Source organism: Gallinula chloropus, assembly GCF_964237585.1.
Source record: "Gallinula chloropus genome assembly, chromosome: 2".
Taxonomy (NCBI): Eukaryota; Metazoa; Chordata; class Aves; order Gruiformes; family Rallidae; genus Gallinula; species Gallinula chloropus.
The window spans coordinates 100,525,712-100,545,531 of NC_140086.1; the positions used below are offsets into that span (position 1 = coordinate 100,525,712).

The following is a 19,820-nucleotide window of genomic DNA, read 5'->3' on the forward strand; positions in this document are numbered from 1 at the left end:
GGAGCCGGGCGGTCGCAGTGCCCCGCGGAGGGGCGGGCGGACGGCGTGGCGGCGGCGGCCGGGGCCCGTCGGTGCCCGCCGGTGCCCGCCTCCCGCTGGCCGCCCGCCGGCGGCGGGGCTGGGGCGCGGCTAACATCACGGGGCAAGGGCGGGGAGAGGGGCCGGGAGGGGAAGGGAGGTGGGGGGGTGTTTTCCAGCTTTAAAAAGGCGCGCCGGGCGCACAGCCTTGCGTCAGAGCGAGACTTCCCTGCTCCGCACACTCACTCGCCCCCGTCCCCCGCCTGCGGCACCCGGCGGGTGGGCAGCGCCCGCCGTCCCGTCCCGCCGCCGCGGCGCGGGCAGTGCCTCCGAAGTCCCCACGCACACCCGCCCTCCTCTCCATGCCCCGGCCCCGGGGGGGCGGCGGCGGCGATCTCCTGTGCCTCCGCGGGCGCGGCTACCACGCCGGGGGCGGCGCGACCCCGGCCGCCGGGGCGTGAAGGCGGGCGGGGGGTGCGGGCGCGGGGCAGGCGGCGAAGGGGCCGGCAGCGGCCCGGGGAGCGGCGCCGGGGCTCCGCCGCCCCTCCGGGTGGATGCCAAGCGCTGCCCCGCCGGCCGCCGCCGCGCCGCCGTCGCGGGACCCAGCCAGTGGGAGAGAGAGGCCGGCGGCGGCCCTGCAGCGCGGCGCCCGCCCGCTCGGCAGCACCATGAAGGCGGCAGAGGAAGGTAACGGGCGGCGCTGCGGGAGGGCGGGCGGGCGGGCGGGCGGAGGGCAGCGGTGTCCCCCGGTGTTTCCCCGCGGCGGCCCGGCGGTTTGCCGGCGGCCGCTTGCCAATAGGTGTCTCCTTCGCCTCTCGCACGGCGCCGCCTCGGCCGCGCCGCCGCTCCCGGTCGCCTCCCGCCGGACCGGGCCCGCTCTCGGACTCGCTCCCGGTGCCGGCCGGGCCCGGCCCGGCCCGGTGGGGCAGCGCGGCGGCGGCGCTGCATCGCTCCTCGCCGGCAGCGCGGGGCTGCGGTGGCACCGGGGGGTCCGGTCAGGGGAAGCCGCTGAGAAGCGGCTCGGGGATTCCCTTCTCCAGACCTGGGCTTGGTTTTGGAGGAGGTCAGAATGCGCCCTGTAATTGCAGCCGCCCCTCGCTCTTGGGAAAGCGGGGGAGCCTCCTAAAAACGCGTGTCCTGGTCAGTGCCAGGCGTCACACCAGCGGCCAGCTCTCCCCCGGCGCACCGAAACGGGCGGGCACGCCGCGGCTGGCTGCGGAGCTCCTATGCCCCGGGTCCCCCGCGGCCCCGGGGCTGTGGGCTCCTCGCTGTCGCCGCCGGGGCTCCGGGGGAACGCTTGCCCCGCGACCCCGGCTGTCTGTCGCGACGTCTTTCGATGTCCCATCTGCGAAACGCGCGCTGAAAACACAGCGGCAAAGTTTCTAGACAGAAGGGCTGCGGGTGCGGGGCTTGGGGACCGCTTTGCTCCTCCGGGCTGGACTCGGTCCTGCCAGGAGCGGTGTCCGGCCGGAGTCGGGACCGGCTTCGGCCTCTCCTGGGCCAGTCGGGACATTTTTGCCCCCTCCCCGGAGCATCGGTACCCAGCACCGCTCTACTCGCTGGCGGAAAGTTTCGCACCTCACTTTCCTCTGCCAGCGCCTCTCGGCACCACCGCGCCGTGGGAGCGGGACCCCGCAGACGGTAGCCGGGCATCGCCTCCCGGGGTGATGCAGCAGGTGCGGAGCAGCTCACGGCTCCCGCCGCGGGCCCGGGGGCAGCCCTCTGTCACGTCCCCTGCCGCCTTCCACCACCACCCCCCTCCTCCCCAGTCCCTCTTTCCCGGCTGCTCCCGGGCTCCCAGGTTTCCTTCCGATCTCTGGTGCTGTCGCTCTGCTGCTCCTGGGTCCAACCCGGCCCGGGGGGCTCGGGCAGGGCACAGCACATCGTAGAAAGAGAAAGTTGGAGGGGGTGGGGGGAGGGGGAAGGATGGTGTCCGTGTCCATGTCCACGGCGTTTATTCCGCGGAGTGAGACAACGGGGTTCCCCTCCCGGGTTTTGTCCCAGGAAAGCTGGACGGGCGCTCAGGACCCATCTTTTCTTTCTTTTTTTGACACAGATGTTTTCACTCCAGGGGTTCATTTCAGTTGACAGGACCCTTGCCAGTGCAAAAGCGACAGACAAGCGCGGCTGCGGCCGCGGCTCCGCTTTTGCAGCATTCGAGCGCCTTTTTGGATGAAGGTTAATTACGCTGTACTTAATAGCGTTGGCTCGCGTGCCTTTCGCACGGCCGGACCTCGGAGCGCTGCCTGCATGGCGGCTCCAGCGCTCTGGGCTTCAAGGGCACCGTACCACTAACTTGTAAAAAATTACACCCCGAGGCAGCTGATGCAAAAAGCGTACGGCCTCTTGTAAAAAAAAAATGAAAAAAAAGAATAAATTTTATACACACACACACACATATATATGTAAGCACCCCCTCTGTGGCATTTCTGATGCCCGCGTTAAACTGTAGACAGTCCTCGCCGGCAGTTCCCTTCCCTGTTGATTTCTTTTGTAAGGGACTAAGAAAATGAGGCCAGCCAGAAAGTGTGACCCAATCCAGGAAACACGTAGGGGAGCCCTGCGAGTCAGGATTGCCGCCTGCAAATTAAGGTGCCTCTTGATTGCCCAACTGCGCCAATCAAAGAAAACACTCCTTGCTTACCCTGGGAAGAAACCCTCGCATGGTGTGTCCCGGCGGCAGGACCCCGCTTTTTTTTTAATTCTTGGGTCATCGCGAGGTGCGGGGTCCTTTGGGTCAGAGAATACCCGTTGGGTAACGCCACATATGCGGGTTAAATTCTCCTTCAGGCTGCGGGGCTGGAGCTAGAGCAGCCCGTCCGCCGTGTCCCTCGCTTGTCAGACCCGCGTCGTGACCAGAGAAGCGGGGACAGCTCCGGTTAACTACGGGGAGAGCCTTGGGGTCGGCAGCGCTTGGGTTTGGTGGGTCGGTCGGCGGGTAGCGCAAAGGCGCCGGGCGGCCACGGGGATGGGCTCGGCGGGGCACATCGCCCCCCGTCGCAACTTGTTTCGTTCTTCCCAGTTTAACGGTATTGTTTTAAACTGGGTGGTTAGCCGGCGCGACGCTGTTAACTGCGGCCCTACAAGTGGCATCACTTCGGTTTTTACCGAGCCGCGGCACATCCTTGTTCCTTCTCCAAGGGAAGGGTGCCCACCGAGGCATCTCACTGACCGCGCCCGGGCCCTGGAAAATCGAGCCGCCCCTAAATAGTTCGGGACCATTCTCGCAGGTACCAGGAGTAGGAGAGGCAGAGACGAGAGAGCTGCGCGTACTTGAAAGGTCCTCCCCGCTTCCCCCCGCCCCGGGGCGCCCCGGCGAGAGGTGGGGAGCACACCGCAGCCCGGCGCGCAGGGGCGGCAGGGGGGTGAGCCCCGTGACACGGGCTCTCTGTCGCGACTCTGTCCCGACTCTGTCCCGTCTGTAGGCCCTGGGCAGGCAGCGGGCCGGGTGGCAGCCCCCCCAGCCCTTCCCCTGCCGTCGGGGCAGAGGCTGCGGGACGTGCGCGGGTCAAGCGAAGCGGGACGCTGTTCCGTGCGGCGCGGCCCCTCTCCCGGGCTGGGGCGGGCCGCTCCTGGCCTGCTCCGGCACCCCGGGGTGAGCAGGGCCCCGGCAGTCGCAGGCAGAGGGGTGCCGCTGCTGCCAAGGCCTTTCGCACACTCGGGTGACTCAGCCCCGGCGCTTCGGGGAAGCGGCTGTGAGCAGGGGACCGAGGGCAGCCCCACGGCGGCCGCCTCACCTCCGCCCCAGAGTAGACCCCGTCCCCTCCAGCCTGAAGCCCAGTCCCACGGGGGGACCGAAGTCTCTGCGTGCCCCGGGGGCTGCCGGTGCCCGCCGGCTCCTGCGAAAGACGAGACTGCAGCGCGGCTGGTCCCGCCGAGGAGGGGAAAAAGCATCACGGCCTCGGGTGGAAAGAAAGAAAGAAAAAAAAAAAGTGTTTTCCTGGCACTTTGTAACGGAGATTTCAGCCATGCGCCTGGAAAATGGTATTCCCTGAGTTTAGGAGGGAATACCATTTCCATAACCGCTTAAAAAAACCCTATCCCTTTTGAAATCCGTCCTGAAGCTCAGGGAGGCTCAAGAGCCGGGGCCAGCCAAGCTGCTGGGGCGGGGAGCTCCTCTGCCTGGCCGAGACTGTCAAACCGGACGGTGTGATCTGTCAGAAGTGCTTTTCTAAGCATGGGGCGGGGGGGGAGGGGGGTAGGGGAGCGGGGAGGGGGAAAGGAAAGATGGAGGGTAGCCTCATTTCTTTTTCTCCAATTGATTTTTAACCCATGCTAGCGGGAAAGGCCGGGGCAGCGCCGTACCCGCCGTGCCGCCCGGTCTCGCCCCGTCCCCGGGCCCTTTGCAAGCGCCCTCCCGGTGCGCAGCCTCGGCCCGGAGACCTTTCCCTCCCCGGCGCACGGAGGCGGCCGGTAACGTTACCGGTCCCGCTTTAATGCGCTTTTTATAGCAGTTGGCACTAGTGGGTGCTGCAACTAAGTAAAAATAAATAATAAATAAATGAAAGCGAAGCCTCCTGGCTCGCAGACACAGCGTGGCAAGGACCCTTGGAGGAAGCCTTAAGCAGCCACTGGGCAAAAAGTGGGGCGCGCCGGTGTCCCGGCCGGGCACACAGCAGCCGCACCCCTCAGCCCGCACCCCCCCGGCCGAGGTCGGAAAGCGCCGCTCCTGCCCCGCTCCGTTTGGCGGTGGCCCGGCACCTGCGGCAGTCTGCTACCGCCGGGAGGGAGCAGGTGAAGTGCTGCTGCCCGGCTATCCCCGGCCTCCGCATCCCGCGCCCAGCGAGCCGGGGGTTTGGGGTCCCCTCCGGTGCCGGGCCCCCCGCGCGGGGCGGGGAGGGGGGAGCTCGGAGGGGGCTCCCCGCGAGGCGCAGACTGAGCCCCGGCGGGGGGGGGTGCGGGGAGGGGGAGGCCGGGCACCGCGGTTGTTTGCATCGACCCGGAAACATCAACAGCGGGAGAGAGGGCGGATCAGAGGCGGCGGCAGCGAGATAGGCCGCCCGTCGGGGCCGGGGTCACGTTACCGCCCGCAGCGGCCGCCGTCCTGCGCCTTGCCGGGGCTTGCGCGCAGCCCGCCGCCGCGGGGGAGCTCGGCCCGTCCCGCTGGCAGCAGGTGTCCGGGTGCGACGGGGCGGGCCCGACGGGGCGGGCCGAGGGTTGTGCCGCCTGGGTGCCGGAGCGTGGCGGGGGTCGCGGCGGGAGCCATGACGGGCGTGGAGGCCGAGCCGGAGTTTGACTTCGATTTCCTTTTCGAGTTCAAGCACAGCGATGAGGCCGGCGGCGGAGGTGGGTCGCGGCGGGGCGGCCCCGGCACCTCCGTGGGTGCTGGCGAAGAGATGCTGCGGGGAACCGTGTATCCCCCCCCCCCGCGCAGCCCGGTTCGGGAGGGGTGAAGGTTATCCCTCACACCCCCCCGCCCCCTCCCCCCGCGGAGGGGGAGCGCGGCCGGGGCGGCGGGGCGGGGGAGCCGGCAGTCCCGCCCGGCGGGGTCGGCCCGGCCCCGGGCGGTGCTTGTCTCCGCCGCGCCGGCAAGCGGGGGGGCGGCAGGCGAGAGGGAAGTCCTGCCCCGGCGGCCGGCGCCGTTCCTCGCCGTGCCCTTGTAGCCCCGGAGCAGCCCGCACGGGGAAGCGGCTCGGGAGGCGGCCGGTGCCTCCGGTTTGAAACTCGGGGATTGTTTTCAGCTCGCTCTCTCCCTTTCTCGCCCTCCGCGTTGCCTGCTCGCACGGCTGCCCCCATCCACCAGCAGCCTGTGACCGACCGGGCTGTCCTAGCAGGCTGCCGGGGGGCGATCCCCTCCCTCCTTCGCACAGGTTTCGCCGCCCCTGCATTTCCTGGGGAGGGGAGGCGAAGGGGGGACGCGAAACGGGGATCAGGGTCTTGCCCACTACAGGGGTAGATGAGTTCAAAACCCACTCCTGCCCCCTTCCCTTCCCCCCACCAGCTGGAGCTAGTTAGGCTCTGGGTTTAGCTTGAAGGTCATCTGTAAATAGAAATAACGGGCCCGAATTTGTCACGGGTCACACCGTTCCCAACTCTGGTGCCTGGGTCCGGCTGTATTTTTATTATGGCTTGTAACAATACTTGAGGTGGAAATTAGGTGAAGGAGTCTGGAATGGACAGAGAGAGAAGAGTTGTCTTTCCCTAGTGTGAGGGGGACTGCCACGGGGCCGGTGATAGCCGCTCACCATCAAAATCCCTCTCGTACAAGTAGGTGGTTTAACGCAGCCGCAGGGTAAGGCCGTCTCCCGGCTTCATCTTTTGCCTCTGCATTGAAGCAGGTCCCCGAATCCTTGCTGGCGTACTGCAGCCTGCCAGGATGCAGGGGAAGGCATAGTGCTCCCCGTCCTAACCCTCCCCCAGTTGCCCAGCTCCCTGGCACATCGCCAGCGCCCGAACAGTTGTTAGAAGCTTCTCAGTTTTTAGAAAGATGCGGTTTTAAGAGTTTCACACCGAGCTTTTCAGATGAGTATCCTAATAATTAGGCACCTGGAAAGCAGAGGGGCCAAAGCAAATTGTCAAAGACCTAGTGAGAATCGTGCCTGACTCCATTGGGCAACTTTGAAAGCACAAATCTAAACACAGGTTGAGGTGGTGGCTTCATCTTTAGAAATGTGAAATAGCCCTCAGTTTCTTCTGATGCCCCTCTGAGCTGTGGGTCTTCAGTATTCCTAATTAAAGAATGTAAATAAAAACTGGTGGTGCCTGGTGCCTTACAGGATCAGCCCGTTAATGATAGAAAGGAATAAAAACCTTTGTGAAATTTGAGGAAGGAAAAAGAAAAAAAAAATCTGAATTTTTTTACATTGTCACAAAGTGAAATGTAATATGTGAAGATGCGCTCACAAATCAAGGGGTCCAATTTCCTGCCCTAGTTAGACTTAATGTAAGCGTGGGTTTGTTGGAACAGAACGGTTGCAGGCCTTCACTGGTCTGTCTGATACCAGGGTTTGGCTCCAGGTGTTAGAACACACTATTGAAAGTGGCTGGGTAGTAAGACATCGGTCTTACTGGTTGGTCCTGGGACCCTCTGGGTATGGATTACAGTCAGGATGGCGACTCCACGTTAAAACATTGCCTTCCCTTTGCCCCTGTCAGCACTGTCAAAATGCCCTATACAGCTGCACTGTGTGATGCAGTTTCATGCCTCCACAGCCACCTCTGTCTCTTGGCTTCTTACTTCTCCTGGCTTCTTATTTCTACGTGTCTGAATTCACCCTGGTTAGGAAAATGCCAGCACGTTATGAATGCTGACTGTGTACGTGTGTTTGATGGCTTTGGTGAGCACGGAAGTTGTGGAGGAGAATGTGCTTTTTCAGAACTTGTAGCCGGTGGTTTTCAGCTCACAAGCCAAGGACTCAGCCTTGTTTCTAGTCCTGGCTTTGGGGCTTTCATGTTTGATGGGCATGCTTTCTACATGCTGCATGAAAACTTAAGATAACGAAATACATTTGGAAGGCTTTGGATCTTGCTTCTTTCAGTTTTGAGTACCGCTGCGTGAGAAGTTGTATGATGTGTTATTTTTCTTGGCGCTTTAAAAGTTGACTTTTTGAAAAATTCGCATAATGGTTCTGAAAGGAGGCTGCTCCTTGCCATGTGCGTTAGGGGAACTTTCTGCTTGGAGCACTCGAGGCAGTCTTTTTAATTTTATTTCTTTTAATCTTCAAAACTGGATTCCAAAGGCTGGTCAGAGCCTTTAATAGTGCCTGTTTGGTCTGGGCTGCAGATCCCCAGCAGACTTCAGTGTTTGAAATGCACTCTGGTCATGCATTAGATTTTAAGAGAGTGGCTGGGTTCACAGTTCTTTTTGCGCAGATAATAACTATAATTTGTTTGCCTACCTATTTATTTTAAATAGTAAAAGATCTGAAGGCACCAGTTCAGCAGAGGATGCTGTTGCACCCTGTCTGCAGAGCCCACTGAGTGGGCGCAGAGCTGGAGCAGCCTGTGGAATCTGTGGTCCCCTGCTCAGGGCGGCCGCTGCTTGTGGGGTCCAGCTGGAGGTGGCACCCAGCTGTGCCATGTCACCAGCGCCATCCACCTACCCATGGGGCCAGGAGGCTGAGGAAGGGCCTGCGGACTGTACGTGGAGGAAGAGCCTAGTCAGTGTCCCAGCAGCAGTGTGGTGCAGGAGCATCACCTTCCTTCAGAGCTGTAGGAAGCAGTGAGGAGATTGAAGCTGCCTTCAAGGCGTTGCTGAGACCCTTTCTCTGAGCTTATTTCCAAAACGGAGCAGGTTTAGCTGCTGTTGTACCACTTGGGGTTTGGTGTTGGTTTTTCTTTTCCCATGAAGAGTGAGAGGGAAGTGGTGGTGGCTGTGGTGACACGGAGCAGCACAGCCATGTAGCAGGGTAACAACGAAAGGGGTCTGGTTTTGAGAGGAGGGTGTTCAGATCTCCCAGGCCCACCTGTGCCTCACTGCGATCACTGCGGTCAGGTTATCCTTGCCAAGGTAGCACCTCTTTCTCCATCCTTCCCACCTGCCTCGTTTGAATAGGGTGTGAAGCCGCAGCACGTTTTGAATAACCCAGCTTTGTTTGTGGCACACTCCGGTGTAATTTAATGACCCTTCCTCGCTGAATGCCCCAGTCTCCAAAGGCAGGCTGGAGAGTGAGTTCAGAAGGTGTGGTTGCTCATGGTTCCTGGCCGTTACCTGACATGACATGCATCAGCTGGAACATCGCAGAGTGGCTGTGAGACACTGACAGCACATTAATTTTTCCTAAGTACCGTTTGCCTCGGAGTCGTTGCCAGCGAGAAAGGAGAGCGGGGGATCGCCGGGGGATGACACCAGAGAGGGCTGAGCCGATAAACAAAAGAAAGAGTACCCGGCTGCGCTGGCGTTACCAGCTCCCGGGCTCGTTTGCATCTGCGGCGCTCCCGGGGAGCGCGGCGCGTCGCGCTGCGTCGGGAGCAACAGCTGCAGCAATAGACACGGCTCTTCCCCACCTCCCCAGGGGAAAGGGGCAAGGGCGACTGCCAAGGGAGCTTGTCTCCTGGGAGGGAAGGGGACGCGCTCCCCGTGTGGAGCCTCTGTGGCCGGGGCAGATGCAGAGTTTCCCTCTGGCCTGCAGGAAAGTGGTGCTGCCCTAAGTAAACTTTGGGGAAGAGTGATGGGCTGGAAGCGTGGCTTGGGGGTGGGGATGGAGCTGGGTGTATTTCCAGCCTGCTGACGGGAACCTGCGGAGCAGTGTTACCCAGAGTCAAAGTTCAGGGCCTGTTGTCCCTGACAGCAAGGTTTTGCAGTTTTTACCCCATAAGACAAGAAGTGCTGGCATGAGGGGCTCTGTCCTGTGCATGCTGTTGAGGCAGAGCATCCCTCTATCAGAAGGTGGTGACTCCCCATCCCACCGCTGCTCAGAGCACCAGGGGCACATTGCCCTTGGCTGAGGGCTGCCTGTGTCCTCAGGCACAGCCTGCCGGTGTCTGGGTGGCAGAGAGACACGTACACAGCTCCAGGGCCAGGGAGCAGAGCTGTAGGAGTCCCTTCAGCAACCCGACAGAGAGGCGAGGCGGGGGTGGTTTCCTGTGCACCAGCTTTGAGATGCTGGCCCCCGTAGCGCGGCAGGGATGGAGGCACGCGAAGGGTAGGCTGTTCCCCTGCATAGGGTCAGGAAGCCCATAGGCACAAGCCTTTGATGTAATCTGTCACCTTTCAGGCTTTCCACACCAACTGCAGCTCTGCTGTTGCTTTCGTACACCCGGAGCTGTTAAATGGTTGGACCATTGGCCAAGAGCATGCTGCTGGCAGTGCAATAACCAGCAATTTCAGTGGAATTTCAGCTGTCGCCGAGTAGTGAGACGTCCATGTTTATCCTTCACCTGGCCTCTGCCAGTTGGGCTGGAGGATAAGTGGTCCCAGAAACCAGAGCAGGTCAATAGATCCGTCTTGTTCCAAAATCCTAGCTAACTGGAACCAGTTGGAAACTTGCTGTAATGGAAATTTCAGTTGTGTGTAATTTTTTTAACAGAATGCAGTTGATCATAGTCTGCGTCCACTTTTGGGTTTGGTTTTTTTTTTTTTGTCTTGTGTTTTTTTTGTGTATTCCAACTATTCAGGGAGGGAATTAGGCTCACTTACGTAGAAGTACATCTCTTGGGCAGCACTGCAGTCTCTGAATGCTGAAGCAACATCATTTGAAGACTCGTATTTTTTGCTCTGGAGGTCCATATAAGAAGAGTGTCCTCAAGATGAACTCAGTCTGTGTACACCCCCCTCCCAAGATAGGCCTAGTTCACGGCATTGGATAGTTGAGGTAGTGGCATTTTCAAGGATGCTGGCCGGCAGGTTCTCCCCTGGCGTGCCACACCTGTAGGCTGGGTTGTTAAGGACAGCTTTGCTTTTGTGTGTCGTGCCGTGTCACTCCACTCCAGCTGGGTATGTTACTGAGTCAGTATATTTGTGCAGCACCTCATGTCATTCTCGTTTGTTTGTTTGTATTTTTTCCAGAACACTATAATTATACATCTTCAAACGTAAATGCTGGCTTGCCTCTAAATGTGGCACATTCCTCATTGTCAACTCCATGTCATGGTCTTCAGACATCAAATCCCGTCATTTCAGTTGTCCCATCGACAAACCATCCTTCTGGATATGGAGGACACATAGACAGTGGGGCCTCCGAGTATTACCTGCCGCCAAACATCAGACCTAATGGAGCTCCAGCACTGGAGAGCCCCAGAATTGAGATCACTTCTTACATGGGACTTCATCATAACAACAACCAGTTTTTCCATGATGACGTTGAGGAGGCCATCCCAAACGCCAAGCGGTCGCCTTCCACTGCCACTTTGAACTTACCAAACATGGAGGCATACAGAGACCCGTCCTGCCTGAGTCCAGCAAGTAGCTTGTCTTCCAGAAGCTGCAACTCCGAAGCGTCTTCCTATGAGTCCAACTACTCGTATCCGTACACTTCGCCCCAGACCTCTCCGTGGCAGTCCCCGTGTGTCTCTCCGAAGACCACCGACACAGAGGAGGGCTACCAGCGCAGCATGGTGGCCTGCACTTTGCTCAGTTCCCCAAGGCATTCTCCATCAACGTCTCCCAGGACGAGCATCACAGAGGAGAACTGGCTGGGTGCTCGCAACTCCAGGCCTCCGTCACCCTGCAACAAGAGAAAGTACAGCCTCAACGGCCGGCAGACCTCCTACTCCCCGCACCACTCACCCACGCCTTCTCCACAAAACTCGCCACGGGTGAGCGTGACGGATGAGACGTGGCTGGGGAACACCAACCAGTACACCAGCTCCGCTATCGTTGCTGCCATCAACGCCCTCACCACCGACAGCACCATAGATATGAACGATGGCATTCCCATCAAGTCAAGGAAGACCGCCATCGACCACACCCCCTCCATGACTCTCAAAACTGAACCAGCTGGCGAGGATCATGGGACCATATCGCCAACTGCCGATTTGTCATCAGAAGACTTCTCCAGCTTTCAGCACATTAGGAAAGGAAACTTCTGTGAGCAGTACCTGTCTGTGCCACAGCATCCCTACCAGTGGGCCAAACCAAAGTCTCTGTCTCCGACATCCTACCTGAGGTAAGAAACCCCGACTTAGAGGGCAATCCTGATACTGTCTTTACTGTGTGCTTCTTTTTCCTCCTTCTCCTTGTCTGTGCTTCCTGCCAAATCTGCCCATCCACTCGTTCCACTTAGCTGTATCTTGTGACATTGCCTCTGTTGTTGGTGTGGCGAGTAAAGCCTCGAAGGGTTGAAGAGGCTCTTGTAGGAGCTGGCCATGTGGGGCTTGTAACTGGTTATCTGCTTCCCAGGGCATGAGCCCCAGCTTGGGCAATCTGGAAATGGGGTATTCAGAAGCTCATCAGGCAGCAGAACAACTTGGTGCCGTGAAACCTGTGGCTTTACTTAAATAGTTCTGTCTTAGTATGTTTTTATTTCAGGACAAGGAGGTGGTCTTACTACAGCGGCTGTAACTGGGCCTTTTACATTTGCACTTTCAGGACAGGGATAGGAATATGATTCTTTTGTGCATTATTTCAGCTTTTACTTTACTTCCTCTGAAAGCTGCTCGTCAATCATCTTTTCCTATCTGCGTTAGACAGTGATTGTCTTTATTCACCCTTCCCCACCAGTTTTATGTTCAAGAAGAAAACCTTACTTGTCAGCTGGTAATACTCAGTATATTGGTCACATGTATTTATCACAAGAGGACTCTGGGTAGGAAGCCCCACAGAATAACCAGAATTTGGGTTACAACTCAATTGCTTTCTCTTTCAGTCTCAGTTGCGGTTGTTATTATGAAGTTTCTCGATGGCTGCATATGCAGAAGTACCTGTTGCAAGAAATATTTTGTTTTCCAAAGTTTACAGGCTGTTTCCCAGTCCGTGGTTGTGATGACCACCACTTCTCCTCTTCCTACCCAAGCACACCCAGCTTCTTGCTTTTGACAGCAAAGCTATTTTTCTCACAATGAAAGAAGTGGGCATGTAGATTAAATGTTTTAATTAGTGATACACTCCCTGGCTTTCAACCTTGCCAGTCTCAGTTTTCTCCAGGTAGCACTGCTCTGCCGCATGCTGTCTCCCAGCAGCGAGATTGAGTGGTCCGTGGCCCTCTGCGCTACAGCATGTAGTGCTGTAATCCCTTTTCTTGTTGTTCTGCTCCTCCTCCTGCTTGCACTGCCCAAGCTCCTTGCAGGACCCTGGCTCACTTCTGCACTTAAATATGTAGCAAAGCCCTCTGGGCCCGGACGAGCCACCCAGAGGTACGCACTCACTACCTTTCAGAGCTGGAATAGAGGGTTTTTTTAGCGCTAGGCAAATCCTTCAGAGCCTTCCTCCTTACTTAAAAAAGCCTTTTGTGTTCTGCTGAAGTGCCAAGTAGCCCACGCTCATCGGAGAGGCCGGCTCTTGGCTTTTGTGGCAGGGACTGCTTTTTTGCCGATGACTTCAAGGGCAGTAATAGGACAGCTTGACCAAACAGGCTTTTATCTTTCTGCTGCAGCGAGGCAGCCCGTAGGCACTTCTCCGCAGTCTGTCCGGAGGCACCCGGCGTGCCTGCGTGCTAACGCAAACAAGAAAGGTGAAGCGTAAAAAAAACCCACGTCGGAGCCCCACCGCGTTGTGTATTTAACATCTTTTTCCACTGTTTTGGTCTTGTATAATATATGTTTCCTGGTTCGCAATATGTTTCCATGTGATCTCATTAACTCGTGCTCGAGGGCAGTTGGGAGTTACTGTCGAAATGTGATTTTAAGTTATTTTACCAATCAGATACCCTGACAGGGCTTCCTTCCACCAAAAATACCTCTCGCTTTATGTACACGAAAGCGCCGGGCAGCTGAGCGCGGACGTCAACAGGATCACAGCCTGCGCAACAGAAACTGTGTTATTTTAAATCTTTCCAAAAAAATTGGTTAAGAATTTGTCACAACAGAGCTGGATTTTTTTCCTGTTATGTTACACATCTGTTCTGTTTCAAACGTGAGGGCTGGAGGGGTGGGTTCCAACAAACAACTCGGGCTCCAAAAATCTACCCGGTCATAATGATTTCGAGATAACCAGATTTGATTACCTCCTCTGTCTCTTCCTGAATACAAGGTACAATTTTCATCAAAAGCCTCTGCGTGCCCTGGAAAATCACTGACGCCTTTCCCTCCCTCTCTTGCATTCCCCCCGCCTTGGGGGGCAGGGGGGAGCAGGCTCAGGCACACCGTCAGCAGCCCCTGGGTGCTCTCTCCTTTCCCAGGGTTTCATCAGTGGGCATTGGTCTAGAAGGGAAACTGCTTTAGTGCTTGTAAAATGGATGGTGTTTTTTCATTTGTCATAATTAAAGCTCAATCAGCTTTAGGCTTTTCAAGTCCCGGAGCGAGAGAAGAATAAGGGGATATAGGAGGAGTATAATAATGCCAGCCTCAACAGAAACTCAGTCCTTTTGTGTCTTTCTGTGCCTCATGCTTCTCTTGGTGGCTTATGAGGACTGTGAGCTGGGAGGCTCAGCCCCATCCTGAGGCTGTGGGTTCTTTGGAGCAGGTTTGGGCTCTCGCATCCCCCTTGAGGGCTATGAACGTGTGAGACTGTTCTTGCACAGGACGAGGCACGCAGGTGCTGAGGATGGAAGGATGGGGTGGGAGGGCAGAGCTCAACCCCGCAGCTGAAGCTGAAGCTGCACAGTTAACACAGGTCTGCTGGGGTGGGGGTCTGTCTAATCTAGCGAGTGGCTAAAAAGAAGCACTCTACCAGGCAGCTGTTGCATGAGCAGGTGATGCTCTGTGTGGCTCAAGCCCTTGCTGTCTCAGTTGTGGTCCTTTCTGTGATGTTTCTCCAGCGCTTCTCACTGCAGTGTCATGTGGGACCTCTCAAAGGCAAAAATGTTGAAGCCAGGATTTGACGTTGGACAGGTCTGGACTCATGCCCTTGTGTACAGGGGCAGCAGCATTCATGGCTATTTCCAAAACTAAAATGCCATTTTTATTTTTTACCCGCTTGTTAGCATGTCCAAAATCATCCTATATTAGAACAAAAGGTATAAACAGCCATGAAAGTGCCAGATTTCTAAGCACCTTCCACATTTTTAGTGACTTCCTCTTTAGCTGCTATATTTGACAAAACACAAAACCTGAAATCTCCTAGAGACTGTTTCTCACTCGATGAACAGTGAAGCACTGTAGTCATTTCAAGTGTCATCAGTTTAATCCAAGAAGTGTGTTGGCCCGTAACACTTGAGTTTTCATTAAATGCAGGGGAAGGGGAAGAGAAATGGTTGGGTTTGTTGGTCGAGCGCATGGCATGTATGAGGTGTACCACACCACAAGGAGCTTCCAGGAACAGGCATCCAGTTCCAGGTGGCTTATAAAAGCTCCCTACTGTATTTTCTTGTACAGTTTCTTTTTTTTTAACTGTTAAAAGCCACATTTTATTTAGCTGTAGTCTGTTTTTCAACCTCAAAAACATACATGTGTGTGCTTGACCTCACAGGCATGGGGTCGTGTAGTCTTATGTGCGGAGGCTGTAGTTTGCACCTCGAGGATGTATGGCCGGGTACCTGTCTACCAGTTGCCAACGTACATTTGGCTTTTATCTGCGTCAGTGGGCTTGTTTTGAGGGTTTTTTTTGTGGAGTTTTTGAATTCTACTTTTGTGACTGTGACAGTACACAGTACACTGAGTTGTTTGGATGGCGCCCTGCAGGTTGGATGGGGCCCTGGGCAACCTTGTGTAGATCCAGACCTGGAGGTTGGTGGCCGTGCCTGTGGCAGGGGGGTTGGAACTCTATGATCCTTGGGGTCCCTTCCAACCCAGACCATTCTATGATTCTATGATTCTGTACACTCAGGCATGCAGAAATCATTCATTGAGGCCCCAAATCATATGATTTCCTTGCAAATTGTGATTTTAAAAATTGCATATTTTTTCCCTCTTTCTTTTGATTTGTGGACCTTTCAGAAGCCTTTGGGGTTTATTTGGTTTGGCTTTGTTTTTTTCTTAAATAGATGTTCTGGTTCAGATCATGAGATAAAGGACAACCTTACTTGGGAGAAGTTGAGTTTCTTAAGAAATTGGGGTTTTCTGAAGGTGGAAGAGGGCAGCAGCTATCTTCAGATGAGATAGTCACCGATGCAGCAGATTTGCTGACACCTGGGTTCATGGCAAGCTCGTGTGTTTTATGGCAAGTGAAAGCAGGTTGCTCATAGAGAGCGAGGACAGGATGGTCTAGCCGAAGCACAGTGAAATAGGCACTTGTGGCTGGCTGCCAGTAACCAACCTCTGAGACTCGTTAGTGTTGATTGAGGGACGGGGGCAGTGGACAGGGAAGAGATGGGGATGTGTAGATACTTCAAAAGGTTCGGTTTGACACTGCCTAGCAGGGGCTTTTGATGATGTTATGTCTCTATACCCTAAAGCTGGAGACTGGTTGGAAACCTGTCTTAGAGAACTGAACCTTTTGTTTGTTTGTTTGTTTGCCTGCCTGATTGATTTAATCCTCCCCACACTTTCTCCTGACTCTGCTTCAGTTCATTCACATGCCCCTGTGAGCATCTTATTAATGGCCTTCCTTCTCCAGCCTGTTTTAGCACTGCATGATTCTAAATTCAGAGCTAGCAGACATGCGATGCCAGCCGCTCGTTATCTCCATTCCTGTGGCAATAGTTTCTTGTGCTTCCTCTAAGCCTGCAAATGCAAAATTTCCCCTGGAAATCAATCTCTGAACATGAAATTTTAGGACAGTGGTGTCAAGTGTTACCTGAGAGTATGATGGCTCGTGTTTTCAGACTGAAAGGTGAGGAATTCCAGCATGCCACATACACTCCACGGAGGAGCTACTTGCTCCACATGCCAGCAAAATACAGCCAAGTCTAGGGTGGGATGCAGCATCTATTTTAACAGTTCACAGCCAGATTGCTCAATTGTCAGACAGGAAATTAAAAAAAAAAAAAGGGCAAAATCTACCTATATTAACTCACAAGTGAAACAGTGAAATATAAAGCAGGTATACTTTTCTGACCACAGTGCAGCTGGTTGGATGTACAGGCATCATTGTTATTTTCTTACCCTTCCAAAAAGCACGCAAGGATCTTTAACAGGCACCCACTTTGGTGTGAAACAGGGATAATAAATAGTAAATTGTCACCACATTTGCATTTGGTGCACAGTTGGAGCGAGGAGAAAGCTAGCAGCCCGGTAAAAGTTTTGGCAACCCTGTGGTTTCTCTAGTCTAAGTTTTGTTTCTACTGGGAACGCTCCCTGTTAGAAAAAAAAAATAAGCTAGGTGCAAGGCACCCTGTCTCAGCCACACTCCTAATAAAGTCACCTGCTTTGCTTTGGGTGCTGAGACACGGTGACCACGCTGCCCTTCCAGGCGGTGGCTTCTGTCTCTGTCAGGCAGCTGCTTGGGGTAAATAATTCCTATGCTGTGGTACCTGGCCAAGGAGCAGGGCGAGTGCCTGTGCACAGCGGGCGCTTGTTCTGGCACCTTGTGCGCAGCAACCTAGTAAAGGACAAAAAAAAATGTTCACAAAAGTCTCCTTTTCAAGTAACCTTGGGCATCTGGTAGCTTAGAAAGTGTAGTGGTAATGAAATTCCCAAATGCGCAGCAGTCACGTGAAAATGAAGCTTAAACACCTTTGCTAAGTTTAGTAGACGTTTTGGGCTTTGTTTCCTGCCTGTCTGTATCCTAGTGTGCTGCTTAGTGTCTTTTTTTTTTTTTCTTTCCCCCCCCACCTTGATAAATCTTTCTGCTAAAGGCAGAAGTCATCCAGACTGGATAATCTGTTTTTGATTTAATCATATTGTGTATCTGGTGTATGCAAAATAAATCACTATTCATCTGTTCTGTAATCTGATTTATGTAGGACAGAGTTAGATTCGGTGAGTTTTCTACAGCCAAGCACCAGGTTTTGTGAACCCTCCTCGAAGCAACCATCCCTCATTCCAGCATTTGGGAGGACTGCCGTTAGATTTATCGTGGTGCAGAAAGGAATGGGACAGGTTTTCAGCTGGTGAAAAACTCGATCTGGGGGAAATCACAGTGAGGGTGACAGAGCACTGGGACAGGCTGCCCAGGGGGTTGTGGAGTCTCCATCTCTGGAGATACTCAAGACCCGTCTGGACACCTATGTGTGTGATCTGTCCTAGGGAACCTGCTCTGGCAGGGGGGTTGGACTTGATGTTCTCTTGAGATCCCTTCCAACCCCTACGATTCTGTGATGTATATTTGGTAGGAAGACTCTGTGAAGACCTTTTACTTCTCTTGTTCCCCTCCCTGTGATGCTGGCTACCTGAGCTAGTTTGGGCCTTTACACAACGATAAGATTTATTCGCAGTGACCAGATTTGGTTCTGCTGCTGCACCATTTGCCTGGTGACTTTTCCCTTTAACTACGTTTAGCCGCAGGAAATTAAGTGCGCGATGAAGATAACCCACCATAGGAAATAGCTCTGACAGCCCCAGCCCGTGACACTGTTAAATGCATCACGCTGCTTCCTTTATCAGGAAAACTGCCATTAATTGTCAATTTATAATTGGGCAGGTGGTATTTTGGAATTCCAATGATAGATTGCAGGCTAACAGCAAACTTTACTTTCAGGTTTTATTTGAGAACAGGAATTTAACAATTTCACTGGCGTTTTCAGGTGCTGATTTGAAAGGGGGTTTTTGTGCTTTTTTTTTTTTTTGGAGAGATGTAATTAGTTGTGGAACTGTTATTTACTTACATGTATCTTTAAAAAAAAAATCCCTTTTCCCTGGAGGGCTGCATGCTGCTGGTCAGAGTTGTCCTTTTTAATTAAGTGTTAAAAATTTCTAATCTGATAGATGTTGTGTCCTCAGAAAAAAAAGGAAAAAAAAAATCTGTCAAGTGAGAATTTACTTAAAACCAGAAACATCTGTTTAAAAACGTGTGCTGATCATCACCAGGAGAGACACAGCTGTTTTGCTCTGCTCTTTGTCATTTATCATTAGTCAAATATAGTTTATCCAGGATTTTTTTTCTTTGAGACTCTTTCAGACTGAAGTATGTGTACCTAACATGCTAGGCAGAGAATAGTGTCTGTATGCAGTGGCCAATTGCCTGTAAAATTTTGACATCTCTTTGCTCTTTGTATGAGAGTTTAGTAGCAGAAGAGCTTCTCCTCACCCCCAAGGTGGGCCCACTTGCACGGGAGTTCAGAAGACAAAGCATCCTGCCTCTAGCCAAGGCTGGGGCTCCCGTGTTTGGGAGGGCAGTAGCCAAATTCAGGATTTGTCCCTGGCAGGGTCTTGCCTTTGCAGAGAGTGCTCCGTTGGCTCCTGCTGGATCCAGATGTTCATGAGAGCTGGGAGCCCTCACAGAGGCAGCATCTTTCTTTTGGATGAGCTCCCGTTTAGGCTGAGCTCAGAGCTGTATGGCTTTCTTCTCTACCCATGTTATTTGTTAGGTTGCTCCACGTCCTGAGGGCTGGAGAGCAGAGTAGCAGGACATTTGGAGCCTGTGATGTGCCAGCAATAGGTGCAGGGGTAGCAGGGAGCGCCCAGGGCTTGCAGTGAGGGTGGTCCTTGTCCTCACCCAAGGCTGGGATTTGATGACTCCCCATAATGTTGATGGTTGACCCCCATAATGTGTGTGGTGTGTATCTATAGTCATTCAAATCACGTGGCTCAAATTTCTAAGCAGTGAAGAAAGATAATGCAGAGAAGCTTAGCACCACCTGAAGTCCCGTAAGTGTACATGCACATGTGCACCAGCAGATATGAGTTAAATACCATGGTGATAAAAGGCTGGATAAGCTAAAAAATGCCCAAAAAACCCAAAGCCCCCAAACCGGTGCCTGTCCTGCAGGGGGAAACAGCAGGGGTACTTTGGGGGACGTGAGAGCTGCAGTGCCTGAGAAGCCACAAGCGTTCTGTTCCAGTGTGTGGATCACTGGGATGGTAACAGAGTCTCCAGCTTGGTGTGTGCTTGTAACACATGCCCCCAGCATGCGAGCTCTTCTGCGACCTTTCCCTCGTGGCCGGCTCATTTCAGCAGGGATTCGTGCTGCGGCTTCATGTCCTTGCAGCAGGGCTAGGGCAGCCAGGTGGGGACCCACCACGTCCCCAGCTGCCAGCTCCCTCCCAGGCTGCGGTGAGAGCTAACGAGCCCCTCAGCTTCCCGCTCAGCATGCTGCGGCAGGATGAGCCTTCTCACCGTGGCAGGAGGCCCCAGTCCCCAGTCTGTGTCAGCAGCAGTGGGTTGGGGATTGATTTCTTGCATGCTGGTCCTCTGCTCCAGGTTGATGGGACAGATAGTAAAGTTTGGTCTAAGAGGGCAGGGCAGTGTGCTGCGGTTGTGCTGCTTAGCTGCTTGAAAAGGCTTTTGA

General features: G+C 54.7%; 1 protein-coding gene across 4 annotated transcripts in view; it reads left to right on the forward strand.

Moving 5' to 3' along the window:
• The first annotated feature begins 488 nt into the window (after positions 1-488).
• The window catches only part of NFATC1 (nuclear factor of activated T cells 1), a 115,478-nt gene continuing 96,146 nt past the window's right edge, over positions 489-19,820 (forward strand). For all 4 annotated transcript variants that reach the window (XM_084260159.1, XM_084260160.1, XM_084260162.1 and 1 more), the window contains exons 1-2: positions 489-705; positions 10,466-11,564. In XM_084260159.1, the coding sequence (XP_084116285.1) occupies positions 573-705; positions 10,466-11,564 (1,232 nt within the window). In that variant the 5' untranslated portion in view covers positions 489-572. The remainder of the gene's footprint in view (positions 706-10,465; positions 11,565-19,820) is intronic.